A 25,695-nucleotide genomic window follows, 5' to 3' on the forward strand; every position below is an offset into this window, starting at 1 on the left:
TATCTGTTTTTGCTGGCCTGAACTGAGTAAATTTAAAACTGTACTTAAATAGAAATAGGTATACCTCCTCTTAACTCCTACCGTTTTTAATAGGCAGAGGACGTTTATGAAAGCATCAAGCTCTTCTAGCAATAGATACCAGCTGTTACGTTCAAGTACACAGTGGATCTCTGTCTCAGAATAATTCATTATGTTTTTCATTTTTTTTGTTTTGTTATAAAAAGTAGTTGAAATCCACCAATAAATGCCCTTAATATTTATGCATAAACACACACATGAGTATGGATAAAGTTTTACAAATTTAACATTTTCTTGTGAGAAAATAAAATAACAGTGTAGCCATTGATACGTTTTAATTTATAAACGGTAAAACAAAAAATGGAATATGATTTTACATCAGAATATGTTAATGTATTTCCACTTTAATTTTCTTAATGGAGAAGTATAAATGCCCCATGCTTACATCCTCTCTTAGGTGACAGGGTCAAATAACAACATCAACATCAACTTGTAGGAACATCCGTGAAAACCTTGCTGTTTTCGGACAACAAGCGAGTACTAAAAGGAAAAAATATCCTAAATATCCTTGCATGCACCCACACATATTCATAACATGTTTTACAAAGTTAAAATTTTATTTACAAATAATAAAATAATGGGTAGATTTATTTATTTATAATTTTCTAATTGATAAATTCAAATATGGAATATTGTTTGAAATTAGTTACCATTTATTTATTATCTAATGTTTTTATTTTTCAACATAAAGAAATTGAAAACTATAAGCTTAACTTACCCTTACATGGTCTTCTCTTTGAAGAAGGAGACTGAGTAAAGTAATTATGGTCTTCCTCATCCCCAGAGGTCTGTGGGTCTTCAGCACCACTGCTCCCTGGTCAGCTTACGAAGGTGCATTGACATACTCTGCTTCAGATTCTTTGCCTTCTGACTCCTTAAAAGCTTCATGAATATCTGATGGTGTTATTCATGCCATGAGATCGATTTCAGATAGTGCAGAAAAAAACCACAAACTGCTAAGAAAACAAACACATTACTCATGTGATGCCTAGCATATGCTCTATGACTGTCTTGTGGAGCACTGGCACCTGTGAGAAAGACACAACAACTGATGAAGTTGACAGTTTCAGGGATTACTTATTGGTATATTTACATTGTAGCAAAGAAAATACTCTTTGTGAAATTCTGTAATACTTAATTTATTTATTACACGACAACTGCTTCACTGACAGTCCTTCATCAGGGAAAAGAGATGAGGTGGGTGATTCTGATGGTAGCATTTGAAGTGGTGGGGGTAGAGCAATTTTTAATTCTTTGGAATCAAAGTAAGTAACGCTATAAAACTGTTGAATGTTTAAGTCTGGAATCAAAACCATGACAAACTACCCTATTAATGTAGAAAAATTGAAATGGTTGAATCTCAGTCAAAATGGATCCAGGCATCATTATAGAATGAACGGAAATGATATGGAAAATTGTAAACAAAAAAATTGTAATTTATCACAAATATAAATCCATCTGAATGATACAAAAAACAATCTGATGTGTCAAATATATGATGAGTGGGAGAGGAGCTGAATGTCAAGTTAAAAGTTAATCATTAATGTTGACTTTTGATCGTCTATATTTAATGATGAAAATTATCTTAGATTTAAATAGTTGCAAACCACATAAGTTCAAATAGATGTAAAAATAATTGTAGCTGTTTCCCAAGGAGTCACTTTAATACAATCCTCTTATCTTTTTCACTCTGTGTTCTTTGCTGTTTGTAAGAGTTGCTAAATTGTTCCAATGAATATTCTCAATATTCTAAATACAGATTTTCAATTTCTTGTTTTCCATAGTCTTAATTATTTTAAGAATATAAATTGGTATCATATATGTATGTATAATTGTGTCCGAGAGCAATCAAAAGCATGTTGCCACTCCCATATCAGACTTGATCAAGGAATCATTCTTAATGTTCAGAATAAACTTCACAGGAAACAATTTTGTACATGTAGTGATAATAACTCAATGTTATTCTATTTTAAAATACATCCCTGTCAATCCCAACTATTTGCCACTCTCCTCCTGCCTTCTTCTATTCATCTCCCTGCAATGTAGTGGCAGTTGGTTCTCTCAAAGATGATGATGATGATATTTCAATCCATGCCACCATTGGGAGTGCCACTAAGGTTAAGGCAGCAAAATCCCATGGAAAAACCTTCATGAAAACAAACATAAACAAAATAGGTCCAATCCACACATTACTCAACTAAATGTTTTATTTCAATAGTTGAGGTTAAGTTCATGTTATTGTGAAGCTCTATAACACATTTAAAACTGGTGAAGCTTTGAGGTGAAATCTGAGGTGATGCCCAGAATTAAGCCTGGAGCCCTCAGGTCCTGGACCAAATGGTTTTATCTGCTATATACCGGTAGCCTACCGGGCTGCCATTAGTCATTAGGCTCCACATAAATGAATCATTGACTTTTTGCAAATGGAATTTCATTGTTTATATGCCAGTTAACAGTATGCATATTCAGGTTTTTCCAGGAGGAATGTATGTTGTATTTCCAATAAATTTTTTCATGAATACGTCTCTACAATTGCATGGGCTTATGGTTACAGTTCTACTCTCAAGATTACATGCAATTATTTGGAGGTAAATAGTAATTAGAGCCTGTAAATATTTATTCCAGAAAAGATTTATTTAGAAATGAATATTTAAGGATTGAATCATTGCATTTTAATTCACTGTTTTACCTCCAATTCAATATCAATACTTGTAAAAATAGGGACAATTGGTATTTCCAAATTTGACTGCCCATTACTGTAAAATTTCTATTGCTTCATCTTCCCCCACCCCATAGTTTGTAACCCATCAAAGGCCCTTACAGCTCTGTTTTGGGGCAGTCTCCCTGTACAAAATCCTGCTAGAAGTTAGGAAGTTATAATGATACAAATATTAGCAGATGGTAACATGGTTGCATTATTAGCTTAGTTACAGTGAGTGTCTCAAAAGTCTTCAAAAAAAGTTGCTTCTGATTATGAAGTGCAATTTTCCATACTTCTTTTTACTTTTTAAAATTCTTTTTAGTCTTCATTCTCTTTGGGTTTATATTGATGCTTATTACATAACATAATCAGCCGCAGATTTATTTATTTACTTATTGCTTTATTCATGATAAGCTGGTTCAGCATGGTTTCATCATATTACAAAAAAATGTGCATTAATTTTGTTAGTATTCATCACATGGAAAGAAAAGGTTATTTACATTACATAGAAATGTGTGTGTGTATATATATATATATATATATATATATATATATATATATATATATATATATATATATATATATATATATATATATATATATATATTCCTGGGAAACCATAACTTGGCACCGAGAAAGTCACTGGCCCCCCCTACCTTGATGTGTGAATCTCACATGCCATTGGACCTAGTACTGAGTGAACTCTATCATCACCTACCAAACCAACCTTCGGGTTGATTACTGTGCGTATGGTTTACAGGGATATTTATAATAAATTGTGCACAAATAGCTGTGAATAATAAAACTGTGCATGAATTAACCAAATATGTAGTTATTTAGTCCATTTGGAAGGGAATTGTTGCATTAAATGCATGTTCAAATGGGTGATGTGAAGCTGTGGTGGGGTCTATGGTATTATCGATGTAATTTTGAGCAGTTAAGCTTTACATGGTTGTTGGCATCAATTAGGCCTAATATCATGTTCAATTCCACCATAGCCTGATGTTTCAATTACATGCCTCTACATCAGTGGAATTAACATTACACGTGGGCATTTTGATGCCTCTTTGGAACTAGTTTAGTATTTTGCTGAAGTATAATTTTTCATGTCTTTGTAATAAGAGGTACCTAATGATTTACAGTTGTTTGAAAAAATGGCCATATTCATGTTCAGTAGCCTTCATCTGAGCTTCCGAGCTCATTAATGAAGTAAATAGCATTTGATGGATCATTTTCAAATCAGTGCTCTGAAAAGATTTTTACTATGAAACATTTTTATTTCAACTTTAAAAATTTAAGCATTTTATGCTGAATAGCTTCTTGAAGTGTCTCAAATTTTGCCTGTGTTTTCCCTTCTTTGCTTTAATATTTTAGGGTCATTTTCATTTCCTTTCCACCAGTTAATATTCATTCTTGCCCTGTTTCAAATAAAATTTTGTTATGGCCCACAGACATATTTCCACTTATATTGGTGGATAAATTGATGCCAGGTAATTTGATTATCTATTGTGAGAAAACATGCTTGAGATGAATTGGCCATATAGGGTTTGATGCCCCATGGCCCGTGGCTGGCCTCTTTTTGCTGATATTGGGTTGGGTCAGGGTCTCCCACTGGGGGCATGCCGGCGGAGAGGTGTTGAGAAGAGGTGTCGAGGAGAGGTGTCAATGTGTGTGCAGACTGTGATGCATTTGCTGTAATGCATTAAACCCAGCATCGAGGCAGGCCAAGCATCACTGTGTGCTCCCTCCGCCTGTCTGGGTGCAGTAGAAAACATTTATTTCACATCCCATATCATAGTTGCATTCATTCTGTTTTGCACATTGCTTAGGACTATTGAAAGTCAATAATGATAGTATCCTCTCTTGTCATAAACTTTAAAGTCCCTTTATTGTGTAAAATTTTTTTACACTTTGTTGCATGCATTAATAGTTCATACTGATTTGAATCTTATAATGCATCAATGATTAAGCATAAAAGATTTTGTCCTTTGTCTAATTTTCTTATATTTTTTGCAGGATTATGTGAGAATTCTCAGCCGTCCATTAGTTATTTCTGGGAACAAAGAACTTTTTCAATGGACAAATTTCTACAAGGATTCTGGGGTAATTTCATATATTGGCATGTGATATTAACCCTTTCCCAAAATAGTTGAAGGTGTGATTTCCATTGCCCTATTTTCATATCTTCATAGTTGTTTTTCATTGAAAATGGAAATGATTCATATTTTTTTCATAGAAAAAAATAAAGTACTCCATCTAACTACAGGATGCGGCGCTTAAATCTGGATGAATTTCAATTTGGATTTTCCGCCATATTGTAGTTCTACTGGAGGTCGTGATTGGCGTTCTTGAAATCTATAGGCATCTAGTAAACATTCATAACCTCAAAATGGCCTAGATGTGACATGCAAGTGCTGAGTGCAATCAAAGAGCTGCTATAATCGAAAGTGTTCGCGCTGGGCTTTGTATTTCAAAATAGATTCTTCTGGTACTCCAGATCAACTGTTTATGGTATTGTGGCAAAGGATAATGCCTCGGAGGATTCTGGGGAGGGTTTCGCTAACCCAGCGAGGAAATCTCATTCAAGGAAACGAGTGCTTTTCTGGATTTAAGCGCCGTATACTGTTCATTAAGTAAAAGATTTTATTCATTGGGAACAATCATTGCCATTTATTCATAGTACTCTCTTACCATGCACATGCATGGAGATACCGATATTTTCATTTTTTTTTAATTTTATGACAGTTTATTTTGATACAGCCATATATTTTCGAGTTGGTATTCTATTTTACCAAGCATTGCATTTCTTCCTCGGAGGTCACCTGATATCCTTTCATACTGACTGAATTACATAAAATATGTTGAAAGCTCCTTGCTACTTGTATTTTCAATACACATCAAAATTAAGTTTCAAGTTTGTTAATGCTGAGTCTTTTAATCCACATTTTATCAGAAGTAGTGCACTTTGCATACCATATGGAGTCGTGAAAAAATAGTTACCAAAATGTACTTGTGTTGTTCATCAGAGAAATTGTTGAGCCACTTGATCATTTTTATATGTATAACTACTCCATTTAATTAGACTTAATTGTCTAAATCAGTGATAGCAAAATTTTATTTTTCTTTCCAGGGACTTGGTTTTGTTGCCACAATAACTCTTCCAGTGGCTAATCGGTCTGCAGTAAATGTGAGTTGGACAACATTTAGACATCACAAAATACCTAAATCACCTGCTCCTTTAAGCAACCTTTATGCAGTGTCCCAGGTTTAGATCCCTGATGTGTCCTATTTTTTCTGTGTATTTATTTTTATCATTTGTGTTCATTCATATATGTTTTCTGATCGGATTTTATTATTATTTCAGTGCCATTAAGAGTATGCATAGTCAGAAGAAGGAAATGAGCCATATTGACCATAAGTATTTGGCAGAATTGGCTCTTTTCTTTTTCCTGGCTATACATACATCTTAACATACACTTTCTACTCTTTACAACATCTATGGCTGCTTTTCCTGTTGTCCTTCCCTTTTGTATGTTTTCCATTTCTCTAGTAGAGGGTGGAATAGCTCCCGAGCGCCATCTCTTGGCTGAAGAATTGGGGCCCATGGTTGTTAAACACCACGGATTTCAGTGGTAATTATGTTTCCTCAATAGCTTAATTGGTAGAGCATTGGCTCGGCAAGTCAAAGGTGTAAATTTTTAAGTCCCAGTCAAGGAGACCATTTTCTGCTTGGAATTCACACCTTTCCACCATCCCCATCAACCATTTGTTTGTCTTTTATACAATCCCTTTACTCTTTGTCTATATCCATATGAATATATTTTCACCATTCGGTTGGGTTTTACCTTTGAATATGTTTTGGATGGACCCAGTGCCTACAGCTAAACATTTCTTTGCCTCAGCTAACCAGACAAAACCTGACTTCTGGAACTATTGATAGTCTTCAATTCTCTGCATACTTCTTTCTTCCCTTCATCCCATCAGACTTGCCTATCCTATTTCAACCCCTTCCTTGGTTGCCTAACATTCCCCCCTCTATCATAGATGTACACATCCCTTTGCCAATCAAAATGCTCTGCGTCCATCTTTCCTCCCTGCTTATGATTTTTCTCAACAATGCCCTCTCATCCACCTTCTTCTTTGTTTTCCTTTCTATTGATTTCACCTTCTCCATCCTTCTCCCCAACCACATTTCGAAAGCCTCCAATCTAGGCTTTATCATTCTGTTTCAATGACCATGTTTCCACACTGTACATACCATGCTCCATATCAAAATTTTAGCAAGCCTTTTCTTAACATCCTTACCCAACAACCCTGTTATTAATTCCCTCCTCCATGTGAAAACTTCTTTGCCTAACACAATTCTTCTTCTTATGCCCCTACTCCTTTGACCATTTTAAACCAAAACACTTCCTGGGTTTGTAAACTTTCCCACCTGCTCTGGTTGTAGCCCCCAAATTTTAATATTAACATTAGCCTTCATACTTCTTGAAAACTTCATAACCTTTGTCTTGTTTACATTTATTCTCATCCCATACCAACCACATTGTTTTTTAATGTAGTTAGCAATAACTATAACCCTTGACTTGGGTGGCTGAATTTCTGACTAAACCTTAATAATCTGCAAACCTAACTGATTTAATGGATTTTCCATTGACTTTCAATCTTACCTCCAGTTATTTTCATGGCCTTTTAATCAATTCCTTCACATAAAATTGGAAAGTACCAGTGAAAATGGAGCTCTTGCCTCTTTCCCTAATACTGAATTTATATATATTTAGATTTATAATATATATAGATTTCCCTTATACTGAATAATTCATTAGTATCATCATCACTTTTATCGTATCACATTGTCCCCATCCTCTTAATGATGATCTGAAGTACCATCTTAGCTGCATGTAAAATCAAAGATATTTTTCTATGGTCATAACATACAGCAACATACCTTTCCCTTTTCTGAGATGGGAACTAACACTGATCTGATGAAATCTTCCAGCCAAGTTCCTCCCTCATAAATGCTATGAATTTGTCCTTAAAACTCTTCCTTCCGCATTTTTGTAAATCCTTAAGTAGTTCCATGGTAATGTTATTTACCCCCACAGCCTTATTTCATTTCAATTCCCTTGCCCCTCTCTATCTTGCTGCCAAGTATACATGGAACTAAGCTATGCCCATCTACGTCACATTCTCTTTCTATATACTTGCTGGCCGAATGCATTTGCCATACAGTTCCTCTATATATTCCTTCCCTCTCTCTTGAATCTTTTCGGATTCAATTTATAATTTCCTGCCCTATCTTTGATTGTTTGCATGGATTTTCCCTTCTTGCTTCCTGATGCCACTTTCACCTTCCTGTATAGTGCACCAATTACACCTTTCCAATGTAAACTTTCCGTATCCTGCATTTTTATTCCACTGCATCTCCCAACATGCTTCTTTCACCCTATTAGTTTCCCCCCTCTATTTATTAATCAACTCTTCACACTTCCATCTACCTAACTCAGTGTTTGCTTTCCTCCATTTCCTTCTCTCGTCTAACTTCCAAATCATCTCGTCCATAATCTATTTCTTATTTTTTTACTTATCCTTTTCCAATATGCTGTTCCTATAGTTTCATTTGAAACTTTTGAAATCCCATTCTTTTATAAGCTCCAATTTTTCTCACCCATTTCCCTTTCCTCACTCAAAATTTTCTTTACAGCCTGTTGGTACTCCTTTTTTATTGTTTTGTTTAATATTTTTCCATACCCTATCAGGAAAATCAAACATTACTAGGTGTGATGGGAATTGATGTATCTTTATCTGAGCTGACCTCACTGATTCCACATCAGAGCCTTGGTCACATTGGTTATGGGTTCTCCATCAACCCCAATGGCTTTGTCGTGTTCCATCCATTATTAGAACATCAAGTTATAGATTCTGAGGTAAGTTTATGATTCTAATTTTTAATAAGGTATTTCATTGAATACATGATGGATTTCAAATCAATGTTGTGTGTAGGACCCTGCAGATGTTGATTTGATGGAGCTAGAAGGGCATTCAGACGAAATGGAAAAAATACGCAATGCAATGATTGACAGTAAAACTGGCGTTTCATCATCAGTTCCAGCAAGAGTGATAATTGATGAGAGATATTCTTTGCCTTTGAAGATGAACTATTACTATGGACCTATTGGTGGAACAAAATTTAGGTATAGCTTGTAACATGCGAATGTCGACTTGAATATGTATCTATTAAATTTTAATGATATTAAATAGGTTATGGATTTAAAATGAATCATTAAAATTATAAATTTTTATTTCAGATTTGGTCTAGCAGTGCCTGAAGGCCATATTGTTGGCAAGGTGTCCTATGATAACTTTAGAGATAGCCTCAACTTTGTCCATCCGGATGGTGTGCTGCTGGCTCCATGGAGGTTTTGTGAACACACTGTGCAAGTGCACAACATCACCAATTTCGTGACAGAGTCCATGCAGTCATGTGAGTGAACAGAGTTGTTGTTTACAGGGTATAATACATCAGTGACATCTACGAGGGCCTTGTGTTAACATTCTCTTGATATTCTATTTGACTGCTCTTAAGTTCTAATCATGGGCATTCCATGTGGTGTCTCCAAGCACCCTCCTCTAACGAAGCACTTGTGATCGTATCTGATCTGTCTTTCACCTTATTATAGCCTCTCCAGACGTAGCAATTTCATTCCTTTGGTAGCCACTCCTTAAGTGGGGAGTGGGCACTCATTTCCCCGATGAAGTCACTGGTTAGCCATGTTGATTAGTATCATTTCCACCACTGAAGGCCACTATCACATGTCTTGAGCACTTGTACCTGATTTTTGTTTACCTCTCTCCAAGTTGGTTTGCCACGAGAGTCACGCTTGCTTTGTGTTTGCTGCTGTGATGCTCTTCGCATTACTCAGGGGCAGCACACTATAAGTAAATGGTGTACATGTTGAGAGGGGGGAATGCCTGTTTTAAGGTATATTGGAGGGAATGCCAATAGAGAGGTATGGAAATGGCAGGCAGATTGGCAGAAGAAAATATATATTATTGCATAAACTCTAGAGCAGAGGGCAGAGAGAGAGTTCTGATGAAGATGTACCAAGAGCCTCCACCACCCTTGATTATAATGATGAATGGAATTATATCTCAAACATTGTCATAATTTTAAGGGCAAATTTTTCTAGAAATAAATTTCATTTTTAAAAATCATGAGATGTCTCTTTTAGATGCTTCAGTTTTGGCCAATGGTTTTGATTGAAAGGGTTTCCTTGATACCTATTAAGCTTCTCTGTGCATAAAAATGAGACTTCATTGTAAAAATTGATTGACAATACTACATGAAGTACATTTCCTAACAAAAAACACTTACTGAATGAAGTGCCCATAATTTATCCTTAGTATTTTAGGGTGGTGAATTCCATCCATGCAATCAACAAATTTGTATCCCCATTAATGATGTGATTATGTATGATCTATTTTTAGACGTCTTTCCACCAGAAACTATTATTATTATCGACACCAGCTGTGCCCATAATATGTACCAGTAAATGAAAAATTGCATTTTTTATATCTTGCTTTGGCCTGCAAAGAAGTTTTTTCCAGTTTTTAATGTAGATATAGAGCTGTCATTCTTATGAATGAAAACAACTTGAAATTGGTCCCAAGGTGAGATATGCTTCTTCAACTTCCCACCCCCTCTCCGCCTCATTGTTCATTGATGCAACTGCAGAAGTATTCCGTGGTCATTCACCCAAACTAACTTTTGTTTCTCTACCCCTTACTTGGCTGCCTTCTCAATGAATTGGACAAAATGGGGAACTAATGCCTGGTAGAACCCAACTGACCAAAGACTTAAGAGACCTTGCTGGTGGTTAAGATTGTGTTTTGCTGGCACATAAATGATTGGTTACATTATTCTTGAGAATATTGTATATTGAATTAATTCATGCATCATTAACTACTTAATCAGCATAAAAGACACCCCAATTTCAGTAGGACACACAAAAGAGTAAAAGTTGTAACGGTCCATGCGAAAGTGTGACACCTCACCAATTTAATTAAGGGTTGCTTTTAGTTCTTACATTTCAGAAAATCCAAATAGATGGTGCAATAATTGATGTCAAATATAATTGAGTTTGTTTGGCCTCTCACTTGTACATCTTTCAACATCGTAGAAGTGAGCAAAACAATATTCACATCACATAATAGCGATAATCTTAATAATAACAATTCCATCTACAAAATTCTTCAATTTATTCATAACTGTTGTACGCATATAAGTAAATATATAGATCTAAATATTATGAAATCAAAATTAGTTTTACTGACCCTCTAGGCTAAAAAAAAGATTGGGATGAATGTTAACTTCGCGCTTCATAAAATGTGCAATGAATTACACCTAATTAAAAGCATTTGAACATTAAATTCCTTTTTTTCCTCTAAATACTACCATATTGATGGAAATAAACACTCACGATTCACTCAACCAGAGACTTTCATGCATAACACTGTCAACCACATAAGTTATTTGATTTAATGAGTACCTGCAAATTCTGCACATGTCTGGAGATCTAATTACTCAAAGACCATAGCCCAGTTCCCGGCTATGGGCAGATGGCTCTGATCTCACAATAAGTCAGTTGAACAAGTCAATCTGGAAGCAATTGGTGGGGAAGTTTTACTCCGTAAAACCTCCCAACCTCAATGAACCTGGACAAGTCAAGTTGGATATAATGTACACAAGTCTACTTTAGGCACGTAGGATGCGGAATGGTCTGGTATGGACCCCAATGTGAGGTTCTCAATCACCTCTGAGAAGGAAACTGGGTCCCTTTTGGTCGGGGTATGGTTGAGGTATCTTCTTGAATGCTCCTTTCTCTTTTCATCTCCATTGTCAATCGATTCTATTTTGTGTCCCATAGGTGATTCCAGCCTAGTACAGCATTTGATGTGGGATGTGAAGAATACACGAAAACTTTGGTCAGAGTGGCTGAAAGGGATAAAAAGCAAAGTTTTAAATCGATTTGTATTCACCACTGGAGGTTTGACAATGGTTTATCCATCAAGGTGAGCCTGGCATTCTTCTGGTTTCTTATTTATGCATAAAATTATCCAATTTCCCCAAATATTAACTTTTTATAATTTAGTTTTACCTGCATTAATATATTATGCAGTATGAAAATTGAAGGCCACTAAAATGGGTGTGTGCACCATGCCTCCACATCCCAGATAGAACCGAGCATAGGTGGATAGTCTGGACAGTAGCGAATCATTTATGCAATCATAGTTGATAATTCGTTCTGAATATTTTCAATCCTAATTTTGAAACCTGAAAAAAAGTCAAACCGTAAAATAACCCACAGCTTAGCAATGGTCACTATGTGGCATGAGGATTGCATTGGGCTGCTTCACAGTTGTGGCTGGAAGGCACATCCTCCAGGCATACTCCTCCAGGGAGTGACATGAAGTTCCATGTGGCTCACTCTCCGCCAGAACACTGCATTGTTGTCATACGGAATAAAACACAAACTTAAATTCCTAAACATCAAGTCAACTTGAAAATGAGATTTGAACCATTTTTTAGTATTCGCAGAAATTCACACTATTACTAATTCTCTTTTTGTAATACCTTGTCGTTATAAGACAACTAAAAAATATTGGCACACCATTTCAGTATGTTACGCAAATTCCATAAAGTTATACCGGATAAAACAAGTCATTTGATAACTTATTTGTAATTTATCATTATGATGGGTTGTGGTAGTCCAGGGATAGAGCATTGGACTACTGGCAAGAGGGCTCGGGTTCATATCCTAGGCAAGCCTCTCTGGACACCTACAGCTCCACCCAAGCTATGTGATTTTTTGGGTACCAGATCTTCCTGGGAAACCATAACGGGCACAGGGAAAGGAACTGGCCCCCCTACCCTGATGTGCAAATTTCATACGCTGTCGAGCTTAGTATTGGGTGAACTTTACCATCACCTACCAAACCGACCTTTGAGTTGATTACTGTTTTTATAGTTTTTTTTATTAAAGAAATAAGAGCCTGAGCATAATGAAAAGCTATAAATGTCTACCATGCTGATGAATCATGACAGGAGTAACTCTTGTGAATGGAAATTGTGTATCTATATCTTTTTTAGTTTGAGTATTCAAATTAGAGCTCACGTGCTACCTTTCGCTACCCACTTTTATAAGTTTTGAAATGGCATTGTATCCTCTAATGTTCATTGTATTTTTTGCAGTGAAGTTAACCATTACATTGATTTGAGAGATCCTAAGCATAATCCCATATATAAAAGGTCTTCTTTCAAGAATGGTTACGTTTTTTCAATCATGGAGTCTACTCGTTATGGTATTAAGAGTAAATCTGTTCATGTTGCCACTAAAGTAACAATTGAAAAAGATGGGAAAGTCTACACTGCAGCTGGTAAGTGTTCAACAAACTCTTTGAGTGTGATGTTTATCTTTTATTGTTCTAGTGGTGACTTCCCACAAACTTTTTTTAACAAAATATCATGGGCTGTCTTGATACAGTCAAGACTGAAACCAATAATTTTCCAAAATCCTCATGAAGCAATCCAGATTTACCAATATATCTAGTGTAATTCATATCAAAAGATCAGAGCAAAAAGGTTCTCAGTAGTTTGTGCATGGCATCCTCCTTTCCTTGAGTAAATACTTAGCAAGCCAATTCCAAATAAACTTGATTCTTACAATTACCAACTAATCTCACATATTTATTTGTATCCTCATGTACCTCTACATCATTATTAGTAATGATGCATTCACAACACTATCCAATCCTTTTATTGATTCATCTTTAATCAACCTAACTTTATGTTATGATGTAAACTGAATAGTTACAAAAAATAATTGAACATGTATTTTCAACACTGGAGACAGTTTAAAATAAAATTCTATGGGATAAAATGCCCAAGAGGACAGAAGGCAAGATGTCCATCCAGCAGTCAGCATTGTGGCACATGACGGTAGCCTTCAGGTGATGTAGGAATCTCTCAATCATCCCATTAGCAGAGGGAAGGTATGGGGTTTATAGCATATGCTGCATACCCATCAGCTCTGCTAACCATTGGAACAGGGTTGAGCGCAACTAACCCACTTTATTGGTGGAAATGTGAGACCAAAATGGGCAACCCATCTGTGGGAAAGCTCCTGTACCATCATGTCAACTGTTTTGTCTGTAATCAGGATAACCTCCGGCCACCAGGTCAATTTGTCAATGCAAAGGGGGAAGTAGTGCTTTCCCGAAGATGAGCAAGTGACCAATAAGGGTTATGCAGATTTTGGGTATGAAACTTCCTGGTAGGTGTCATGATCAGCCAATTGACCTCTGCTTCCTGGCAAGGTCAGCAGTGGTATGCCTTGATCTAATAGTCACATTGCATTGAGGGGCACCATATCATTATTTTTGACCACCTCATGCATACCATTTTTGGGATCAAGTTTCCACCGCTATTTGAAGCATGCATGGATGCCAAGATGTTTGAAAAGTAGACCATGATCTGCTGAGTAAACCTCAGCAAATGATACCTGGGATACTCTGCCAAGCTCCCAGTCCTCATCATAGGCAGGCACCATAGAGTTAATGGCTCTCTTTTGGAGAACACCAAGTGCATACCCGCTTGTAGGGAGCTAGAGTGGCAATACTTGTGGCTGGCATGCAGAAGGCCATCTTACTGGGATCCCTCTTCCTCCTGCATGCACATGACATTATGAGATGGTCGCCAGTTACCCGACAGTAGTGGGCATGAACATCACTCATCTAAATCCCTCTTGAGTCTCTGGCCTTCATGACGACCATGAAAACTGATGCTTGCTAGAGACTCAGATGAGGCCACTACCTAATGTAACATATTCATAAAAACAAATAATTTCAAGATTTTTACACCTGAGGAAATATTTAAGAGAATAAAATACGCCTATTGCATATATGCATGCATTGAAATAATACATTTATATATAATCGAAATTATATATAATAATTGAATATTCCTAGGCAAGGTGACTTTCATCGCCTCCAAGGGTAAAAGGTCAAAAAGTATAGTTTGAATGTATTAAATGAGATGTTGATTTTTGATTTCCCACACTGAGACAATGCAACATTATGTTTTTTCCTGGTATAATGATGATGGACATTAGCCCAGTTTCAAAAAAACATTTAGAATTGTGTATGTTTAGCTGATTAAAAACTGTTTTAGAGTGCTCTCTTGAAATGAAATTGAAAATAATTCCAACCACTCATGTATACAGAAGAAACAAGTCGTTTGCCTTGGAGGTATAGCTCAAGGTCACACATCAATCAGCAATGTCATGAATCAAGGTCCTGCAACATGTTGGCCTTCCACTTTATTTTGCCAAAGGAGTGATGCAGTATTGGAACCTCAAGCATGTTTGTGTCTGGAACCATGTTCTTGCCAGAGAGCTCAGAACTCCAGATATATCTGAGAGTATGTCTCTATTTGATGGTGGGAGGTAAAGCTGGGAAATGCTGAGGTATTCATATGCCTCCTTATAATCAAAATGATGGATGACATTTCCATCAATGAGTTGCATGTCTTTCTTGTTGCCCTTAAATCTTCCCTTCACCAGATGGATGGTCACACACTTGTCCAACCTGAACTCCATCCATATAGCCCCACTGTATTTCTATACAACATCCACTGCAAGGTAGAGAGATCTTTTGCCCTGGAGGTACAATGCTTTTTGTCATCCACAAAGGACAGGAATCTTTTACTTTACAAATGGGATCTTTTACTTCCTGTTCAATGGGACAGAGCACAGATATCCTCTAACATCACTGAGCTTCGACAATAGAGGAAGGAAGGAAAATACAAAGCAAGAAGACTCTATCGATTCCTTTGAAATAAAACTTGGTTATATGTTACCATCTCCATCAAAACCGTTTGCTGTCAAATGGAATGGATGTTTATGGAGTGGTAACAGGCTTAGTATGTATCACCTGGGTGAACTTTCATCAAGATCAGCATGGTGATGACCACCTCACACAAACTGAAGTCGTATGCCTTGTGGTAAACCACCCAGACCATTGACAGTTTACGCTGTATATGGACATGTTGTCTTTGTCACCTTCTCCCATAAAGGCTGGATTAGGTAGAGGATACAATCATTCAGAATGTCTTGTATATGATGTTGAGGCAGGCTATAGGGTGGTAATTTTTTTGGAAATAAAAACCTCAGTCATCTGAGGTTATTATTATCATTACGATTGCTATTTGTGTCCAACTTCCCCTTTCATTTTCTATTTTTATTACATTTTCTGGGATTTTTTCCCACGTTCATAATTCTCAGAGCATTCCCATCTTTAGATGTCAATAACTGTTTGCAATGTTTCAGTGGTTGGAGCTGAAATGGGGAGGCATGTGGTGCAAAAGGCATTTCTTGACATCACTAGTACAGCAGAAGTGGAAAAGTGGAATTGCGGTGACACAGAGGAATTGAGGTGCTTTCTTCTTGATGATGCTGGTTTTGTTATTGCTTCTAACCAACCAGATATTGAGGTATATATCATGAAATGGCTCTTCATTTATGCCCATGAAATGTCCTAAATCTCTGTTGGCTGAAGGATTAATTATCTCTTCCTGTGCACAGGTGGGGACATTCTTGGGGCAGGCAGACCCACAGGCAATGACTGAGCTGCTCACGGGATTCATGTTTGAGAAGATTGATCGCTACAACTTCCATGCTCGGTGCATTAGGGAGGAGGAGCATGTGACGACCAGCGCACCCACCCACACACCATCCATCCTTCGCTTCTGCACCCAAATGCTCACCTTCTGGAACCATGGATGGGTGCTGGATATTAACCAAATCTTTGGAGTCATGAAGTACCTTTTCACTAGGTGAGTTTGACCAAATCCAGGTCACTTCAACACGTCAATTTATCTCTTGGCTACTAATAGTCATTGGACGTCTAGTGATACATCTTTAGCTGCTGTCTAATGGTAATACTTTTCCATACTTTTTCATGAAATCCAGATTTATAAAACCAGTGCTATACAAGTTACACGTTTAGTATAGTTGCTCTAAAAATGACTGGCATTTACCGAGAGCAAAATATTCACGGAAACAGAAAATCTGATGCAAAATACAGAAATTATGCATTGCATTGTTATGGTGAAATTAAATTAGAGACATGGCTATTCCACGTACCATTATGTTTCAAATGCATTCCTAGAATGTTTGTAGTAGTAGTAGTTAAAAAGGAGGCGACCGACAGCTAAGGTAATTTGTGCCATTTAGGATGGATGGGAAAGGAAGGGCGGAGAGAACCCTGTCGTCAGCATTAGCCTACCCTTGTAAAAAGGTGCCAAGGGGTATGGAGTTTAACATCCCATCTGATGGACGTTGTACTCACTCAAAGTGCTCTCCACAAAGCACCTCAAGTAGGGATCTGGATACCACTGAAAAATATCTGCCACCTCAGGGATTCAAACCCAGGCCCTCATGGTGGGAAGCCTGTGCATTAGCCACTGCACCATTCCAATTCCCTAGAATTTTTATGCTTGATGAAGTGCTCACTAGATTATTACCCAATGATATAATAAAATTATCATGAAAATGATCTTTTTAATTAACACAGTTTGAGTTTTATTAAAATTTAATTTCAAACCATTTGGATTGCGGCACTGAAAAATGTTATTGCCTAACTAGTACTTAGCCTTCAGAACATAATGCATTGACATTAGATGATAAGTGAAGGTAACATTTTTAAATTGGGTTTATTGATTATTGTTAGCAAGTCATTTATAAAAGATATAAATAGGATTGGAGAAGCTACTGAGTCTCATGGCCCTCAATTTACTGGTGAATGATCAGACATATACCATGTTCTGTGCAGAGTTAAGTAAATATTCTGATACCTATTGCAAAGATACGGTTTGGTATAGATCAATGGAATTAATACCCTTGATGCCCTTAGCATGGCATTTGTTTAACAGCAGCTGATTATTTACCATATCAAGACTAGGAAAGTCTAAGAGCATACCTAGAAAGCATTTTTTCTCATCCATGCAGTTGAAGAAGCAGTACATTGCATGGAAAAGAGCAGCCATGGTTGATTTCTTTTTTAAATAGCCTCACTGAGAGATGGATATTAATTTGTTTTGCTCCAGATATAGTATTGAATGACTTAAATATTTTTCAAATTATTTAGCAAAATGTGAGAGCAAGGAAATCGGTCTAAAGTTTTTTATGTCATCTTTGTTTTTATAAAATGGTAGTACAACACTTATCTATAAGGCTTTAGGAAATGTACCAACTTTAGTGACCACTTTATTAGATAGAGCAGTTGCATGATTAAATGATCCTTACACTGATGGAGAGAGATGCCTTGAGAGGGCATCTAATCCAGATGATTTGCTGATACTCCCTTTCTTTAATGCCAACTTTTATTCCTTCTCCTCATATGGATATATTTATATTAATAGTGTTTGGTGAATTCACTGCATTAATTTTTAATATTTCAGGAGTGTTAGAGGTTACAATTTCAGTGTTAATAATTTTTTTATTTGTTAAATTGCTGATTTTAAACCTCCCTGATATTTACTGCTACCTTTTATAAATGGAGTAAATGGTCCATTAGTTTTCCTAGCTCCTTATTTACTATCTGCCAAGCTACTTAGTTTTATTTTACCCTAGGGCAAGTTGAGTCATCATTAGATTTTTTAGGTCTTAAGTAGGGCTATATAATTTCTTTTAAATTCAGCTAAATTTTTTCAAGATCGGGTTATTTTTCTGTTTTGCCTGGTCAGGTAGGATTGGGTTTACAGCTTTCGTGATAAAATGATCATTTCATCAGTCACTCACCTCTTCCTTTCATCTGTCCATGAATTGACCTCCTTTCCACCAATTGGAAATGAACTGTTCAATAAAAAGAGAACTTATGAGCAGGTCTCAAATCTTCAATTAAAAGTCTGAACAGAAAAGAATTCAAACAAATCTCCTTGTGAAAATAAATGAGAAAAGGTTTTACCAGGAACATAGAATTCATTTAAATTTGCACTATGATCAATTCATTAAAAGGATTCACTCTTCTGAAAGCTATTCGATAGGAATAAATTCCATTGATATTATTAGATGAAAGTATATATAAACATATAAAATCTAATTAAGAAGATTGATTCATTATGACTTCGAATTGGTTTTAATTTAAACTGAATTCAGTTAGAGGTAACTGTATAATACTGAACATCTCCAAATCAAATAGTTTCAGCTTAAACTCAGGGTGAGCAATTGATGAACATTGGAATTCAATCAATCAATTTTAAAAAATCATCCATCATATATCGCACCAAATATATTCACCGGATTCAAGTTTCAGATGCAACGGAAAGAACGTGTCTAGCTGGAGGTGCTAAACCTGAAATACCTTAGTCATAATATAACTAATTTGGAGCCAAGAAATACTTTCTTCATTGAAACTGTGAGAGAGAGGCTCATTTATTTTCAGTTGCGTTCTCTCAGTGCAGTGTGGAGCCACATTTGCCACAAGAGCGCAGAGAAACCCAACCACATGAGAAAGGCACTGTGTTTCTTATCATAGTTTTATTCACAATTACCCTATATATTTGGGTCATCTCAAGGTGAAGATTTTTCATCCAATCAAAGCAGCTTTAGATAAATATGTTTTTGATTGAAACAAATAAATTTTGATATTTTAAAGAATGCTTAACACATAATATAATTTTTCAACCATTGATTTTGTATCCTGGAGCATTGTGTGGGTGAAAAGTTGTGAACTCCTGAGATCCTCAAATTAATTTTGTATGGAATAATAACTAAATATGCATATAAAAATTATTTATAAAAATTATTATGAAAATTATGACGCTTATGTAATAATTGCACAACACAAAAACAGAAAGCAATATTTTTTTTCTTCTATTTATGAATGGAATGTTTTCAATGACACGGTTTTGTTTATGAAGCATAAAAATTGCATGTTTTCTCTCCTCTTGATTTTATTGCAAGAAATTTTCGCAAAAAGGATAGGGTTGAGTGCATAGGTATAGTATCTAATGCCCTCCTCACAGTAATTACATTGAGCTAATTATTTGGACATTACTATGCAAAGTGTACATTGTCATTTCCTCTCTTAGCCTTCTCCTAGGGTATGTACCCATCTCAGAGGCACAGCTGGAGTATGGCTGGGAGCCAACAAGAGTGGACCAAGCGTGCACCACCAAAGCATCATGGTATACACACACTGGTAAACTGAACCACGTGGGTGCATACCATTGTGACAACTGCACTCGCTCTCTGAGAGCATCTTTCCTGCCCAACCTGACACTTGTGTTTGTCGTCGCCGAGGCTCCATGCACCTGCCGCTTCCCCACCAACTACCTGAACCAACTGCCAACTGAAGGTGGGTGCGCCCACCAATGCCCACGGCTCTACTCTCTGCCCTACTAATTAATATATGAGAATGTTAAAAACTGGAGAACCTAAAGACATTCAAAGAGCGAGTCATTATTATGTGCAACAAATCATTGTTAAAGAAATCAAACTTGATATTGCTTTGGGTAGTTTTTTGTCTTCTAGTTTGATCTTGGGACGTTGTCAAATGCTGGCACATGACTTGATTCTGCAAAAGGTTGCTCTCAATTTGTCAGGAATGCACCACAGTGCCCAGAGTCAGCTCTAGCATGCAGTAGTGATTCCTGAGAATACCCTTAGCTGCAACCCTTAAAGTTATCAGTTCTCTTCCAAGTCATTGTTGAAACACTTCTTGTTTTGCTCAAGGCTCCATCAATAAACATTGTTTTGAGCCCTTTTTTGTATTTGAAAGGTGTCCAAACAAGTGTCTCAATCAATAATTAAACAGTATTTCTGACATAAAAAGAGCTATAATTACTGAACTGAAAGAAATGTCAATCAATAATCAAACTCTTGATACCAATTGGATAAAGTATAGTGGCCACAGAAGTTTAGAAGGGAATCCTTTTACCCCAATTTATTCCATGCAGTCATTTAATAAGTATTTTTCTGAAATTAGGAGATGATTGTGGCTTCATATTATCACCATCATTCACCAAATAAAACGTGATAAGAAATGTGAGTATACATATTAGGATTCCAAAGTGAAATGAGGGTAGGGCCTGGAAGAGATGATTTGACACTATTTTACTGAGTCCTGCCTTTTTCTAGAGATCAAAATTATACAAATTTTGATCTTTAACACATATAGTCTTGTGCATCTTTTGTTCTTTCAGCAGGCAAGATTACTGGTTTACGAATATGTGTACATGAAAAAGTTACCAAATTGCATTTACCATTATTATTTTTTCCTTTGATCTCCAGATGCATTTAGTAATCCTTCAGATCTGGTGGCCAAATCCTTTCCTCCCTCTACCTCACTTATTACATTCTCCCCTCAGTTACAGTCTTCTTTAAGACTTCCACCATGATCTCAATGCACAACACTGCCGTGAATGTGCACGTGAGCAGTCAAGTCACTTATTTTATGTGACTCCCATTAGACTAGTCAGTTTATCTTAATATTATGAGGTCCTGGGGACACTTGATTGACTACCAGGAACCTACTCTCAGGAATGCATCCATCCATTCATATTTCCATTTCTTCACCATCAGATTTTCTTTTCCAGGCTTTGGAACTTATAAAGCAGCTTTAAAAGTTGGCTTAATTCTTTTTATTTTGAGATTTTTGTTCATTGTTTTTTACATGAATCATTTAACTTTATAACATTTTATTTGCACTTGCTTCCTTTTGTGTATTTCTGTGGATAAGTTTACAATTCATAAGAACTATAAATAAATGGGGCTCACTGAGATTTTCATAAAAATTATAAATCATATTTTTAACTTAGAGGCTCAGTCCAATCCATTCTGTATAGCAGTGTGGCAGAGCTAATAAAGCTCACGCTTTAAGATTTTTACACAATAAAATGAAACAAAGTGAGAAGAATTTCCAAATGGGCCCAAATTGTGAAAAAAATTATCTCTCTGATAGAAAATTTTGAGCAGAGTCTGGCCCATCATTTCAAAGCAGTCCATGAAGACAAAGAAAAACTGGAAAATAATCTGGTGGAAAATGCATGGGGTTTTGTTTGTAAACTCTTCTGTGAAATAAATATGCCTTTCCATGATCCATGCAAACAACACAAATCCAATTGTAGGAGAAAATCAAAACAAATGGTCAACATGATATAGCTAAAAAAGAGATGTGTTCAAATGTATCAATGGTAACAAATGGGAATTACTCCGGAAGGCAATCAAAACTGCAGATGTACTGCTATTTATAAAGCAACAGCCATTGAGCATATTAAAACTAGAAAAGTAGTAAATGTTGAAAGAATCGAAGGAATAATGATTTAGAACCTAATTCAAAATCCAAAGTTTCAAGAATTTTGGAAGATTTTATACTTCTTTGCTTTTTTCCCAAATGTTGAGAAGTGGTTTACTCTCCAGTCTTCTGATTCAGAGATCCTTGATTCTTGTAATCTTTTGAACTCTTTACTCTGCTTCCAGTCCTAGGAAAGAATCCATAAAGACTGATCAAGTTAAAACTACATTGACATGTTGAAAGGAACCAATGCCACCACCACGAAAACTAATATTTTTCAGAAAAGTAGTGGCACCATTTAGCACAAGTTTCTGGAAGGCAGAAGAAAGAAATACCCTCCTACAGTCTAAATGGACTCTGAAGAAGCATTTGATTTGGTATCATGACCCTAGAACTAATGAATGGGGGAATACCAAGAAAGGTTTTATAACCACTGAGGTATTACTTTGAAGATAAAAATGCCATAATGAGAACAGAAACCATATAGATTAATAATATTTGTTACATGTTCTTAGTTCTTACTCACCAAGACAGCTGCTACATTGTAATGAACTGTTGTAGTTAGCAGATTGTCATTATGGCTTGATGCCATCTCTTTCTTCTTTTCTTTTCCTTCCAGATGCTGGTCCAGATTGGTGTGCTTACAAGAAGATGTTTCGTGTGAAGCCATTGACATGCTATGCTAATACAGATAAGGTGAGAAAGACAATTTGAGAAGCCCTTTTTTTATCTGTATTCTATTACTTTGAATGTGATGATTATTAAATGGATATGTTTCATTCTATCAAGTAAATCCTATTATTAGTTATATATCATCAAGTAAAAACTATTTCCTTTTAGTTTGGTATGTTTTAAATGTGTTTTGCCTCTTAACTCATGAGCCTGAGAAGTCAATTTTCCTCCTTGTGTTCACCATGGTCCAGCTATTATTCCAGTCTTTGCCTCTTTGCAGGAGAATGCCACGGATTGCGGAAGTGGAGCATATGCAGTACGTGCCTCCATTGTTTTGTTCCTCTACTGTTTCATTCTCTGCTCATTGAGATTCTCATGAAGATTGTTTCAAAACCAGGAGAAGAAACTTTTGAGGGCAGTACAGTCCTGTATTGGGCTTGGCTCTTTTTTGTCACCTAGTCTCCTATCTTTTCTTTAATGATGATTTTATTTTGCTTCGTTGGCAATCATTAAGTGATATTATAGTGAGAAGCATTTTTAGTGCCACTTAAGGTTTTAAAATGATTTAGATTCATCGTCAATGACACTGTTATTGTTGCTATTATCATTGCTGTTATTTATTTTCTTTAAACTTAATCAAAGTTTAACTCCTTGGGATGTATAAAAGGGAGGGGTTATGGAGGTGGGCCGTGAAGTTTGGTACATATCTGAAATGATTGTGGCCTAGCTGGGCTGCCAATAGAGGCTCTGATGGGTTCACCTGGAGGTTCTGATATTCCCACTCTTGTCATGAATGTGTGGTGTCAGTATGTGTTGTGGGCATAGCGGGTAATTTCCTCAATAGAGTTCAAGGAATGCATGAGTGCAGTGTTGGTCAGCTAAACGTGCTGGCGATGCTCACTCACTGCCCGCTGGGAAAATGATTTGCAGTATTTGAATAATATTTTAGTGGATGGGTGCCAGTCTAATGGCAGCGCGTTCTCTATATTTTCTCTTGATAACATGAAAAGGGCCGATGCAGCTGTGTCTAGTGTCATCCACTCCTTTTTTCACAAATATTCCACTGGAGTTTAAATTGATTTGGCATCAGCAATAACATTCAGTTTGTACCAGGAGTTAGTGAAAATTTAGTGTTATTTTAACAAGTTCCTGCACAATTTCGTACTTAGCAAGGGTCGTCAAAGAGAAGATTCCTTCATTTTCAATCTGAACCAACATGCGAACTGATGTCCATAATTGTAAGAAGTAGGCATGCTGGATGCATTTGAAAGAGTTATTCATAAAAATAACGAAAGGAATATTTTACACAGAGTTGTTGGTTGAGCAGTGTTATCAAATCATAGGTCCTGGAAAAGAATCGTGTTTACTCCTATCGGGCACATTGTGGTGTTATGGTGACTCAGTAGAAAGTCAGCATTAGATTCTCATTTGTCAACAAAGAAAAACATACCATGGGTATGCACTGTTGAAGAGAGTGTAAAAGTTGAAGCACACACTGTTGATGCTCGGTGGAGATGTGACTCCAGTATTAGAAGGAACCAGGTAAAGGAATCATTCACATCAGAGCTGAGTTGAGCAATTGGTGATTAACTTAATATTTGCACACTATTTTACTTAAATGCGATCAAGGTAGAGCAGGGTGTACTTTGTTGCCTATATGTTTTGCGTCCAGGCCATCAAGGTATTTTATACAAACAGTTAGATAAAATGAGAGTGATTCCAGGTTCTTTGGTACTCTTGTAGTGAGATCATTATCACAGTGTGTTTGTGATGTCTTTTAGCGAGGCTGTTCTATTAGTTTGAATCCTTCGGAGATATTTTTAAATTGCAGTTAAAGGGAGAGGACTTTGAGAACTAATTTAATTTGTTGCTCTTGCTCGAGAACTTTTTTTTAGTGTGAAATGCAGCCACAATACAGGAGGTACTTAATGTAAAAGTTCTCTCTTTAGCAATTTTGATTAAAACTTTGAAAATAATATTTGAATGGTATTTTCCTAATTAAATTGACCCGAAAGACTTGGTGGAGCTAAATTTGTGGTGAGGGAATATTTTTGCACCACCATGTGCATGCCCTCTGTACATTGGCTTGCAGGAATGTATGCATATAGTCCTTAATAAATATGTGAGAGAGAGCTGTTATTGTTGACTTTCTGTGCCACTTTGCCTAAAGGATGCCACATGTGCCATTGCACATTAAGTAGATGGATTTTATGACTTTGATATACATTTAGCCATGGACTGAGAAGGATTTATTCTCTCTATTTTAAATGATATTTTCGATATGCCTAACTCTTGTTTCACATGGAGTTTATAATCATGTTATCTCTAACCGAAATGAAAAATGTATATTAAATGAAACAAAATCCACAAGATAGCTTACAATTCATATTACAATATATCACATTTCCCTGCCCATTCTATCCACCAGTGCATAAGGCATACTGAGGGTTTATAGGTTAGAATTTATGAAATATACTCGGATCACACAGAAGAGATCAAATTATTTTGATGTTAAAAATTAACACGAAGAAAAATGAATTTTTACCTTAAAACATTAGCAGATATTACCATTATTCATCGTAGAATCCCAGAAGTTCGTCATCACTAGGCCAAAACTCCTTCCAGCTGCCTTGTTTCTGTGTTCTGAAGCGTATGCCCTAATTCCTCGGCGTAGGAGCGAGACCGTGAGGATCAGAGAGGACAGTGGTCAGATTGCGACGATGTACTCCGAGTCGTGGAAGTACCCTCACCTTCCCCGGAAGACCGGAGATGCACCCCCGAGCATCTGTTGCGGCTCTTCGAGTTACGATTTGCGATAGGCATTGTGGCGCTGTCGGGGGTGGCGAGTCGAGTCAGTGAGGATGCTGCTAAGCACCTGGAGTCGAGGCACT

At 36.5% G+C, this 25,695-nt stretch overlaps 1 protein-coding gene across 2 annotated transcripts in view; it reads left to right on the forward strand.

Annotated features, from left to right (window-relative positions):
* The window catches only part of LOC139686973 (voltage-dependent calcium channel subunit alpha-2/delta-2-like), an 89,369-nt gene extending 64,426 nt beyond the window's left edge, over window positions 1–24,943 (forward strand). For both annotated transcript variants that reach the window (XM_071584015.1, XM_071584016.1), the window contains 12 exons: window positions 4,796–4,882; window positions 5,910–5,966; window positions 8,539–8,706; window positions 8,783–8,973; window positions 9,088–9,263; window positions 11,707–11,851; window positions 13,032–13,216; window positions 16,165–16,328; window positions 16,420–16,670; window positions 19,929–20,194; window positions 22,752–22,828; window positions 23,085–24,943. In XM_071584015.1, coding sequence (XP_071440116.1) covers window positions 4,796–4,882; window positions 5,910–5,966; window positions 8,539–8,706; window positions 8,783–8,973; window positions 9,088–9,263; window positions 11,707–11,851; window positions 13,032–13,216; window positions 16,165–16,328; window positions 16,420–16,670; window positions 19,929–20,194; window positions 22,752–22,828; window positions 23,085–23,183 — 1,866 coding nt within the window. In that variant the 3' untranslated portion in view covers window positions 23,184–24,943. The remainder of the gene's footprint in view (window positions 1–4,795; window positions 4,883–5,909; window positions 5,967–8,538; window positions 8,707–8,782; window positions 8,974–9,087; window positions 9,264–11,706; window positions 11,852–13,031; window positions 13,217–16,164; window positions 16,329–16,419; window positions 16,671–19,928; window positions 20,195–22,751; window positions 22,829–23,084) is intronic.
* Window positions 24,944–25,695: the final 752 nt, after the last annotated feature.

The sequence above is a fragment of the Hetaerina americana genome, unplaced genomic scaffold, assembly GCF_022747635.1.
Source record: "Hetaerina americana unplaced genomic scaffold, ioHetAmer1.1.p SCAF_16, whole genome shotgun sequence".
NCBI lineage: Eukaryota > Metazoa > Arthropoda > Insecta > Odonata > Calopterygidae > Hetaerina > Hetaerina americana.